The sequence below is a fragment of the Anabrus simplex genome, chromosome 4 (assembly GCF_040414725.1).
Source record: "Anabrus simplex isolate iqAnaSimp1 chromosome 4, ASM4041472v1, whole genome shotgun sequence".
Lineage (NCBI taxonomy): Eukaryota > Metazoa > Arthropoda > Insecta > Orthoptera > Tettigoniidae > Anabrus > Anabrus simplex.
The window spans coordinates 320,433,330-320,445,834 of NC_090268.1; the positions used below are offsets into that span (position 1 = coordinate 320,433,330).

General features: G+C 38.2%; 1 protein-coding gene across 1 annotated transcript in view; it reads right to left on the reverse strand.

Moving 5' to 3' along the window:
- Nucleotides 1–533: 533 nt before the first annotated feature.
- Elp3 (elongator complex protein 3) overlaps nt 534–12,505 on the reverse strand; it is a 164,796-nt gene continuing 152,824 nt past the window's right edge. The window contains exon 10 of the mRNA XM_067146508.2: nt 534–796. Within this exon, the coding sequence (XP_067002609.1) occupies nt 723–796 (74 nt within the window). The 3' untranslated portion in view covers nt 534–722. The remainder of the gene's footprint in view (nt 797–12,505) is intronic.

Genomic DNA, 12,505 nt, shown 5'->3' on the forward strand with positions numbered 1-12,505 from the left:
TTTGTCGGAGAGGTTGTTAATCATACTATGAATGCATATTTGACAGTTGTGTATGAAATAACAGTAAGTATGCCTGTGTGGAAAATCAATCCAATATTCAAATTCACTTATAAAACGAGTATTTAAGCTAACTAAAATTATAAATACACAGCCCAAACTAAATAATCTCACTAAGTTGCAGTAACTGAAAATGGAGGAGTTAATGTACTTACTGAGATAATAATGCAGAAGGAATGTAAAGGCATACTGTATTATGTAGGAGATACAAGGTATACAAAAACTTGTCTTCCATGAAATATGTGCATTTTTCTACCTATTTGTTTTATACCACACCAACAGGTCTCATGGTGACGATGGAATAGGAAAGGGTTAGGACTGGGAAGTAAGCGACTGTGGCCTTAATTAAGGTACAGCCCCAGAATTTGCCTGGTGTGAAAATTAGAAACCATGGAAAACCACGATCAAGGCCACCGACAGTAAGGTATCTCTCTTGACTGCAAGCTGACAGATATGTAACCTAAATCGCATAGCCAACGAACTCAGTATGTGATATGTGATTTTGTATTCAAAAAATATTTTACATTTTTATTATAGAAATATTCCATATGAGTTACGAGGTTTTTATTTCACACAACTCTTAGAGAAGCAAATAACCATATTTACAGGATTACACCAATCAAAGTTGCAAACGATCAAACAGACGCAGCTCTGAGGTGTCAATCTCATATCCATTTTGACATATATGGCCCATCTAATTCGTATCCAATCTTCCTGTAGTAATTTCTCGTACCCACACCTGCAACACAAAAAAAGTAGAGAGAAATGATAAGTATTACATCCAGCTGTAAGTATTCGTAACTGCATACCTTGCAGACTTTATAACACAAATGTGTAGGAATCCTGTAAATGATCTTTCATGTTTGCAAAAATGATATTCACATTTTAATAAATCTTGGACATATAAAATTAGAACCTTGATTATCCGCCCCTTTGACCGTTCTGCACATTATCCATCACGTAAAAAAAATGTTTTTTTTAACCCTATGTGATTTTTTCCCTTTCACTGCAATATTTGACTTTAGTCCACTTGCAAGGAAATATTTCATAGTTTGCTACAGTACTCTACTTTGATCTCTGAATCAGAAAAACAGAGCTTTGGTTGCACAGTGTTACTAGGTCGCTTGCTGGAAGAGTCTGACTGGTTTTTAACACATACAGTGTGGATCACGCGACTACCATGTCATGGGACAGATGCTAGAAAATGTGAATCACAGGTTTCCTGCATGGTAAGAAAGACTCTCCTTATCATCCCGGACATCGTGTAAGTCCAATGTACTAGCAAGTTCATTCGTAGCCAGATTTACGCAAGCGTATTCTGTTTCCCACATATTTCTTCTCCACAGTTCTTGCCATATGTAGTCATTCTTTTTTCAGATCTTGAGCAGCAAGACAACTTCAATGCAAGGTACCTTGAATTTTCTACTTAATATTACTTCAAGAGATTTACGAGTGATTCTGCTTTTGAAATAAATTCCAATACTGCAATAAGTTCAGTGAAGGGACTGAGCTTGTAATTATTTATTCTTGCATCATGATACTTATATCATTTTATTTATATTTTGTTCACATGGCCGACAATGCAGTTCCTTCAACATCACGAGGCCCGGCTAATAAAAGGCACGCTTCGACAGAAGAAATATTGCCTCGGCAGTTTTGCAATTATAAAGACATTGTGACGTAAAATTCTATAATAAAGAAGTGTAAATATGAACACATTTGTATGTAATCATGCTTTATGCATTTGTTCGTTATCCACAGTATATAATGCACAGCAATCTACCCATGCGCCTGGCACGTGATCTGCCTGATGATTAGTAATACCTCTCAATTTCAACCACCGTGTGGGTCATGCACCAGGAGAGAGAGAGTAGTATAAATCCATGAATTCGGTAGGAACTCATCCTACCAATGTTCAAAACTCCAATTATTACAACTTTTAAAGAGTCCCATGCAAATATTTTTGCTCAGATTGGTGGGTGTGTCATGCTCTACTAATATGCAGTGAACATGTTAAGCCCGTGCATTTCTTTTACTTCATTACTGCTTTGGAATGCCATTGTTCATAAGTGCTGAGCAAGTTTCTATTTACGTGTGTGTTATTGAGGATCTCTGCAATGTAATAGTGACTTTTAATGTGTTATGTAGAGACTAGATTGTAGCTCTAAAATGAGTTCCAGGAAAAATTAAAGGTAGATAAAATAACAGACTTGCTTTATGGTGATACTGATTCCAAGTGGGATACCACCAATGAAGATGAAATGGAAGCGTGTGATGAAGCAAATGGAAATGTACCAAATAAGAATGTTTTGCAAGATGATGCTGGCAGTGATCAAAATGAGTGGCACGAAGTGAGTGATGTTCGACTTGGGAATATAGTAAATTTGCAAACTATACCTATCTTCACAAGAACACCAGGTGTAAAAGATGTGGATGGTTTGTCACCATGGATTAATGCCGTCAAAATTAATTGTTATTGTGGTGGAGGATAGTGTTATGTGTGGTGTGTGAGTTGCAGGGTCTGCCTTACAAGGGCTGCACCCGGCTAGAAACCCTCCCTCACGTTCTTGGTTTCTGTCCGAAAGGGGAAATGTTGAAAAATAACAGGCACCACAGGGTCAGGAATAGTATTGCAGAACTTTTTAAAAAATCTGGAAGATTTGAAAGTGCACTGCATCTCTACTGATGGATCCAATAAGTGTGCAGACATTGTCGCGACTGACAGAAAGAGAAACATCGGTGTTGTTATTGATAAGAAGAGACACTACGAATCCTACTTTGAAGAAAAGTATCACATACCCAGTAGTTGCTGTGAAGTGACTGGGTTTCTCTTTGATGCGTGAGGATCTGCCACAAAATTTTCAGTTAATTTCTTCCATTGTTTTGGTATTCCTGTTTTGTTTTTAAAATATATTTTTTAAGATATTTTATGTAATTCACTGTCAACAGTAAATCACCATTTATGTGGTATATGCAAAGAAAAATAAAGTATTCCTCATCGGGGATAGCTGTACAATACGGGGAATTTCAGAATTAAAAATATATAAGCTCATTTTATCCCATAAATATTGTGACAATTTTAATGGCATTAAGTATATTAGTATCACTTTGATGCCGCTACTGTGTGGTACCCCTTGTTCTAGGGCAGTTATCCCTTGTAGAATTTTTCTCTCTATGTACGGATAATTTTTATTCAGGTGTTGATCTATTCAGATATCTTTAAAATAATGGCATTAGGGCATGTGATACAGTATGTATCAACAGGACAGGGCTTCCAGCACCTATGAAGACTGCCAAAATGAAAAGAGGTCACCGGCCTAGAGTATGAGCTACAACTAATGATATTCTAGCATCACCTGGCATGATAAAGGAAGAGTGAACATCTTATTTACAGTAGGAAATGCTTGAAGTCAAAGTAAACTCCAAAAGTGGAAATCTAATCATGTCCGAACCTAATGTGCACATTGGTTACAATAATTAGATAGATGGAACTGACAGTTGATTGCTCTGTTCAATTTACCCATTTAGTAGTAAGACTGTAAAATGGTATTAATCTGGCATTTCATTATCAAAGTAGTACTTGTGATTTGATGTAACTCATATAATTTTCAAAATCCTACCAAAAACTTGCCTGCCGCACGTTCCGTCAATTTGTAATTGACGGATTGCTTGAAGGGTTGGAAAGAACATCATCCAGAAAGAGGGGATGTCATTTCTTTAACCCACTCAAAGTAAGTCTCATAAAGAGAAGCATTCCTCTTCACAGATTGAGGAGAAAAAGCACAAACTGAATTGTTCTGTCTGCAGTATAATGCCTGCAAATTGTCGAAAACATGGCAATGGTAGTTGTAAGCGGAAGTAAACCACTTATTTCTGTGCTCGGTGTTCCTGCAAGCTTCCTCTGTGAGTCATTAATTGTTTTGAGAAACACCACACTCAGAAAGTGTACAGAGCATCATGTGAATGTATTGTGTACCAGAACAATCCCTTTCAGTATTTATGTACTACGTATAACAATTGTAATATTCTAATCTAATGTCCTCATAATAGAGCCTGAAGCCTGAGAATTCAGATACTGTTCATCTTTAGATAATAAATGATCATTGACAATGAATTACAGTAGTGTGGTCCTTTCTTTCACTGCCACCATTTTTGAGGAATGGTAGAAGTACAAGGATCGTAGAATACTAAAGAGTGGAAGTGATGACACGATACCGGGCAGTGAAGGTCCAAGGTGCATAGTACAAAAATTTGGAGGTAAAGTCTAAGTCTGACAAAACTCGAATCAAAGACATCTAAATTACATAAAAGTCTGAGCCCTGCTGTTGAGTGCTGCTGAAACCTCTGAAGAAGAATTTATGAGACAAAATGAAAATGATGACATGTGGAATGCTCAAGAAAGGTGTGCAACTTTCTCACAGAATACACTTGACTTTTGCTACCAATTGGGAACATAAAATTCTTTGTCAATCACCATATTCACCAGAAGAATACACTTGACTTTTGCTACCAATTGGGAACATAAAATTCTTTGTCAATCACCATATTCACCAGACTTGGTTCCCTGTAACTTCCTTATCTTTCCACAGTTGAAGAAGAAGCTTTGTGCTAAAAAATTCCAAACAACAAATATACAAAACTATCACTTAAAACATCAAAACATAAGCAGTATGTTATATCAGCAGAACGAGTGCAAGATTGTCTAGAATGAAGTTTTGGGAAGAGAAGAAATTATATGCAAAATCGGGAGGTTGTGGGTTTGGATCCCACTGGTGTCTGGTTGGCCATTTTTGTTCTGTACTTAAAATCTCTTCAACATGTACTAAATGTACGTAACACGACCTAACAGGTTGAAAGTCGGTTTCAATTACACCAAATACGTTTACAAAGCCGCATTCAAATGTATAGTGAAGAACAGGATCTCAAAGGAAAAAGCCATAAGCCAATGGACCAAAGTGTTGCTGCGACCCTTAAAGAGGCATTATAAACGGAACTTCTACTAGGCCACGCCAACGGCCGTAGCCGTGTTGAAACACCGGATCTCGTGAGATCTTCGAAGTTAAGCAACATTGGGAGTGGTCAGGAGTTGGATGGGTTGCCACGCGTTGTTGGTGGCAACCCATGGAGGAGCGGAAAGGAACTGGACAACCTACCGCACGTAAACTCCGGCTCAGGAACACCTCGCGGAGGTTCGGACCTGCCTTCGGGCAGAATAACCCTTACCTTACCTTACTACTAGGCCACTTGCTTTCCTTCTTTCTGAATAAACGTCGATGGTTGAGTCCTGGAGGGAGAAAGAGAGGAAAAAAACTAAATCTTAAAGAGGTGCTTTATCTTGCCCATATATATCATGGGACCTAATAACCACTTGGAACATCAATTGGTAGTGGAGAAAATTATATGACAATGTTGAAGAGCTTACCGATGATTGTTATTGCCTAGGCAGCATTTTTAAGTGATGACAAAATAGTAACTACATGTGCACGCAGGAACTCAAGAGAGAGTGAGGGGGATAGGGAAGAAGAGTACATCACAATCGTGTACCACTTCAGACCGCACTCAAGTCAGCTGAGACTTAAATGGACTTCTTGGAGCTAGAGGACGATACAGATTTTTCAGACATTTTTTTTTTTGCTATTGGTTTTATGTGACACCAACACAGATATGTCTTATGGCGATGATGGGCTAGGAGTGGGAAGGAAGCAGCCGTGGCCTCAATTAAGGTACGGCCCCAGCAGTTGCCTGGTGTGAAAATGAGAAACCATGGAAAACCCTCTTCAGTGCTGCTGACAGTGGGGTTTGAACCTACTATCTCCAGGATGCAAGCTCACAGCTGCGTGCCCCTAACCGCACAGCCAACTCGCCTAGTCAAACATTCCTGTAATTAGAAAGTTAAAATGGATGTAAACAAGAAACTTTGTACGAGAGTGAAGAAAAAAGTACCGGTAACAGATTTTATTAAAGCAGCTTAAATAACGCAAGGTAAATTCAATTTATTAATGTTCTGGTGGTTATTTACATGAATATTTGGTACTGTTACTGCATTGACTACCTCAAATATTTTGGTTTTAAGGAGAAATTCACGGAATGTACTTTCTGATTATATGTATTTAAGTATGTAGTTTAAGGTACATTAAAATTTATATTACGGGTTTATTTAGATTGATGTTTTAAGGGCACGTAATTGTAGACATGATAATAAGTTTGGGCTTTTGCCATGTCAGAAAACAAGGTGAAATTCCTTAAGTTTCACAGAGAACTTTGCTCTGCGTCTTCAGAAGAAAATCTCGCCTGTTCACGAGCAAGAATTCTCTAATAATGAAGTTCGGAATTTAAGAATGGTTTACCGTTGGTACTTTTGTTCATCACTAGATGGCTCAATGTGCACTAGCCAGCCGAGCTCCAATTAAGATGTTTCTCGTTCCATCGTATGTGCGTGTGAAGTAAACAGCAAGGTCATCAGACGAACCAGGGACGAATGCAGTAGATGAAATAATAAATAAAAATCAAATAAAATTAAAAAAATAAAATAAAGTGCAACGAAAGACTAGATAGAAGAACAGAATAGAGCTGAAGATGGAAAGGAAAATGTGTAGTAGGAAAAAAAAAAGGAAAATGCGTCTCATGCTTTTATTATATAAGAATGTAAGATTCTCCACATTGTTGTTACGTGTTGGCGGGGTAAATGAGTAAATAAATGAGTATGGTACAGAACATGGTAGCGTCCTATTTCTAAGATTTATTAACTAAGCACTACAATTACAGATTTACGCACACACAGACGATAGCCGAGCTTACAACTTACACGGTTCATGCGCTCTCTCCCTTCCTCAGTTTCTCATTTGTTCTCACACTACCCAGTCTTACACTCACACACAAGGTCATCGATTATTTACACTACACTCACTCGCCACTCAGTCACACTCGTTAGCGCTGTCACGGAACAAATATTTCAGATTCTCTGTGGGAATCAACATCTATATCACTCAATCCGTCGAACCCCGTTCGCAGTCTGTACACGTCGACACCCACTGTTCCCTTCGCGCTGCTCCAGAACACCCCAGGTTCTTCTCCAGCAGATGGCCTCAAGGGACATACACACACGGCATCAGGGAAACAGGAACGAGTCCTCGGCTCCAACAGGCAGATACTCCATCAGGCTGACATCTCAGCCCAGGCTATCACTGACTGCTCTCTTCTCTAACTCACACCAGCGAACTCAATCTCGCTCTCATTCACTCACTAACTAACTCTCACTAACTGACTGCAGGCAAGCAACTGCTCTTATATACCTGCGCTAGCCCTTCTAAAACAGTCCGGATGCTCGATGAATCCAGGAACCTCGCGAGATGGAAGACTCCAGATTAATAGTCGAGTAATTTCCGTTGTCCCATGCGGCGCGACCACGGACAGATGAGAGAAGGGCCCGCCCAGCACGCCAGTGTTACTCGTGATTGGCGCGGTCGAGCGTAAGGGGGGTGGGGCCGATACGGTGACGAGCTTGGCCAATAGCAAGTTGGCATGGCGGACGCTATAACCATTACATTATGTAATAGAGGGCAGATTCTTATGCATTAAAAACAGCAAAATATGTATGCATCTATGCACTAAAAAACAGGAATATATTATGCTCTATTGCATACTCTGCAAAATTAAAATACTTGTATCTACTCTTTCTTTTAGCATGATTTCTGGTGGTTACTGGTCTTCATACAACAAAGAAATGAAGTAAGGTAGAGTGGTACAATTTTGATATAAGTACAATTACGATCAAACTTAGAAAACTTGCTGTATTACATTCTTCAATGTTAGTACCATTTACGTGTGACCGGCTGTGGGAAGAGTGAAGCAGCTTCTTTGTGAACGTGAAAAATAATACATTTGTTTCTATTATTTTGCAAGAAACTGCACATTTTACATTGCAAGGTGAGCGATGCTTCATTGTATTTCATGTTGTTATAAATTTGAAGCTGTCTTAGCTAAGCTCTGGGACCTACTCTTGAAGTGTAAAGTGCTATTTATAATAACGCCATATCTCTATGGACCTCAGGATGGGAATATGATACTGCAAGCACTCTCTCTTGTATTTCTCTGTAACTAGTTGATGAATCTATTGTTAATGTACATGCAGTACTTTTTCGATCAGATGGAATGGTACAACTTCGATCATAGGTGTTTGCAGTTTTCTCACTGCAGATATCGCACAAAAGGTCAGAGAAGAAAGTTTATATGAAATGGTAAATTATGCACCTTCATTAACCTTCAGTCAGTTGATTATCAAAGAAAAAATACCCTTGCCTAAAATTCCTGAGACTTTTCCAAACAGTCGACCCAAAATGGATCATCTTGTTGCCAAATATAATGAATACCTGCAATTCAGTACTAATTCAACACGAGATAACTGAACCATTATGGAAATGGAAACTTAAGTAACGCCAACTTTTAATGTTATAAGCACTGTATCACCCGATGAATATATGAAAAATATCTTACCATCACCTGAAAACAAAATCCAAGCCAAAAATGTGATAGGTAATACCTTCATCCCATTTATTACAAGTCAGCGTTTTCAGATTGTCAAGTTCAAAATTTTTTTTTTTTGCAAGTTGCTTTATGTCACACTGACAATGATAGGTCTTATGGCAACGATGGGACAGGAAGGGGGAAGGGGCTAGGAGTGGGAAGGAAGCGGCCGTGACCTTAATTAAGGTACAGCCCCAGCACTTGCCTGGTGTGAAAATGGGAAATCATGGAAAACCATCTTCAGGGCAGCCGACAGTGGGGTTCGAATCCACTATCTCCCGAATACCGGACACTGGCCGCACTTAAGAGACTGCAGCTATTGAGCTTGGTAAATCTCTTTTTAAGAATGACAACAGCGCAAACACAAATCAAAAGATAACTGGCATGTCAAGCACAACAAATCTTCAAGATGATATATCTCAACAAGTGCATTCGAAAGACAACCAGTGTGAATTTTGTCATCTGGATTATAACAGTGAGAATTATGTGATAAAAAGACTATGGATTCATTGCCAGGACTGCAATGTGTGGTATCATGAAATATGTGTTGGGGAAACGGAAAGAGATATTTTAAGTATGAAAAATGTGTGTGATCCAAATTGTACCATGTGCGATCAGAACTGTACCACCAGCAGTACAATTGTGATCAAAGACAGGCTCTTCTGTTTCATACAATTTTCACAACGAGGCTTTATTTAAATATTATTATTAATAATGTGTGCCATAGTTTAAGGTGGCTAATTCAATGTCAATGTAAAAGAATGTTGATAGTACTGCAGATGAAGTGTGAGTGTACGATCAATTAAATTTTGATCAAAAACGTACCACCTTACCCTATAGGTTATAAATCCAACATAGTCGCGGCTTTGACGGACTTGCAATGCAATGAACAGGCTTGCCAATGTCGGCGTATTTTTTCTACAAATGCTGAGTAACGCTTCCAGTGCACTAGGTGATCACGACAGCAGCTAAAGTTGCGGCTTTGGTCGTTGATGGAACAGCCAACACAGTAACCAGCAGGACAACTGATATTATCATCTGTCTTGACTTGTTGAACAGTAGAAAAGTCCCACCTTTACAATACAAATTCAGAAAGGTTTACTTTAAGTGGTACATGTACAGGTTTTGCTCTTTTTTAGAACATCATCAGCTTGAAGTCAACCACTGATAATATTAAAAACACGGTACCATTGTAGATGAAAATGTACAAAGTTAAAATATTCTAAAATTTCACTGATGGTGATAAATTGAATGATTTAAAATAACTGCAATTATGCAATTTACATGGATGTCAATAATATACACGTATTCTGTATATATGCATTTATATGCATTATAAAACTTAAGTAATTTGATTTCAAATGGCATGAATTGCCTCTACTTCTTATGGGCATATATCTTGAAACAAAACATGCAAATATGCCAAAATTTGCCCTCTAGTAATAGTGTATTCAGATATTTAAATCCATTTGTATTATTTCAATGCAGCTGAAAATAGCCTAAATAGGCTGAAACATGTACTGATCTCTTATTTTAGTGATGTTTCTTGAATTTTAAATTGTAAATAAATTTAATTGCATTGACTAGGTGGACTATCTATATTTTTATCATATTGTAAATTGGTCAATATGGAACCCCAGTTGTATGGTTTACCTTCCCGATACTGTTCCCGATCCGCATGCTAGCCCATAGTAAAACATCCCACACAGGAGCAAAGCATATCTCATCACCCTATATCATTGTTTCATGTGTTCAAAACCTGGTAGATAATTTTATAAGAGCCCTATATTAAAAAACTAACATTTTAAAACAGTGCTATGTTCTAGTTAGAAGAAGAAGAAAAGAACATCAAGTGAAGGAGATATACAATGTATCTACTGTAATCTGTTACATGAACAAGTGATCAAAATGAAGGATAATACAAGAGCTACAAATCTCATATGGAAATTAAACACAACTAAAATTAATAATATGAACAGGCCTACTAAAATAACATAAAAATACATTTGTAATTTTCAGTAAAAATATTGTAAAGTGCAGAAGTAGGCTATAGGGGCTGACTAGCCAAAGCAGTAAAGGTGTTCTCCGTTCACCCAAAAGGATGTGGGTTTGATTCCCTATGAGGCAGTCGGAAAATTTAAGAAACGAGATTTCCACTTCTGGAAGTGCACATGGCCATGACGTTCAGCCTACACCAAATATGAGTACCAGGTTAATTTCTGGGGTCAAAGGCGGCCAGGCATAAAGCTAAAACTTCTTCCCCATTTAGCACTGAGGTTACAGATAATGGAAGTCTATACCTCCCCACTCCACCAAGGGCCTTCAGGTGGAGATGCCTTGGCTTTGATTTGTAGAAGTAGGCTATACAGGAAAGTCAAAAAATTGTATTTATCAACCAGAAGAAACTGCAAAGCAATGTGTTCCTAATGACGCAATAGAGATGCTGCATACTCTGCACAAAGAAGGTGTTAGTTTTAACTGTTTAGAAGTTCACCATAGCAGAAAAGACACTGCTTATCTTGGAATTTTTTAGCACAAAGCTTTTTCTTCAACTGTGGAAAGATAAGGAAGTTACAGGGAAAGTCTGATGAATATGGTGAATGACAAAGAATTTTATATCCCCAATTGGTAGCAAAAGTCAAGTGTGTTCAGTGAGAAAGTTGCACACTGTTCTTGAGCATTCCACGTCATCATTTTGATTTTGTCTCATAAATTCTTCTTCAGAAGTTTCAGCAGCACTCAACAGCAGGGCTCAGACTTTTATGTAATATCAAATAATAATAATAATAATAATAATAATAATAATAATAATAATAATAATAATAATAATAATAATAATAATAATAATAATAATAATAATAATAATAATAACAATAACAATAATAATAATAATAATAATAATAATAATAATAATAATAATAATCCGGTTACCTCCATCGGGCGCGTCCCATTGGAATTGGGGAAGCTCGCTGGCTCTGCCGCCAGCAGAGTCAGAGGGTAGTAGGGAAATAAAATACCACCGTGAAAAAAAAAAAAACTGGTCCCTTGCCAGGGTTACGGCGAAGACTGGTAAATGACCAGAAGCCAGAAAACATCTTGAGGCAACCTCTAGGGCTAACAACCCTAGTTGTAAAAGGATGGGTACCCGTCCAAAGCAAAGTCAAGTCAAAAAGCATGATGGCACAACATTTCAAGAAACATACCCCAGGGGGTAAATCTTCGGATAAATCCCTCGTCGTGAACGCCACGGCGCACGAGTCTCGTTCGGATTCTGGAGGAGACTCGACATCATGCAAGAGATGAGTCGGAGCATCTCGGTGTACCCCGAAGAGTCAAAAATTCAGGCCAAAATCTAAAACTTTTCTAGCAACTTTCAACATAAATTCACTTACACAAACTGGCAAGCTGAAAACCCTCACCAAAGCTCTTCACGAAAATCAGATATCCATAGTGGCCCTACAGGAAACAAGGTACCCAGATGAAGAGATTTTTGAATCTGAAGGCTACCGATTTTTCAAGAGCAAAGCGCAAAGAGAAATCCTCATTGGAGCTGTGATGCTTGGAACCGCGTTTGCTGTTAGAACCAAGATCCTTAAATCAGTTGCAAATTTCGAACCTGTGAATGACAGATTGTCTATACTTACAATTAAATGCGCGAACAAAACCTACGCCCTAGTTAACGCACATGCTCCTACAAACGATAAGAACAAGTCTGAACCAGACGAAGTTGATAATTTCTGGGACCTACTGGATGAAAAGTGAACAAAATCCCCAAACACCATGTCAAGCTTCTTTTGGGTGACTTCAATGCCCAACTAGGTCGTGAGCAGAAATACAAGAAAGTTATAGGAAATTACCCTGCTCACAAAAGAACCAATCCCAATGGCAAAAGACTGGTGACCATTTGCGAAAATCACAACCTGCA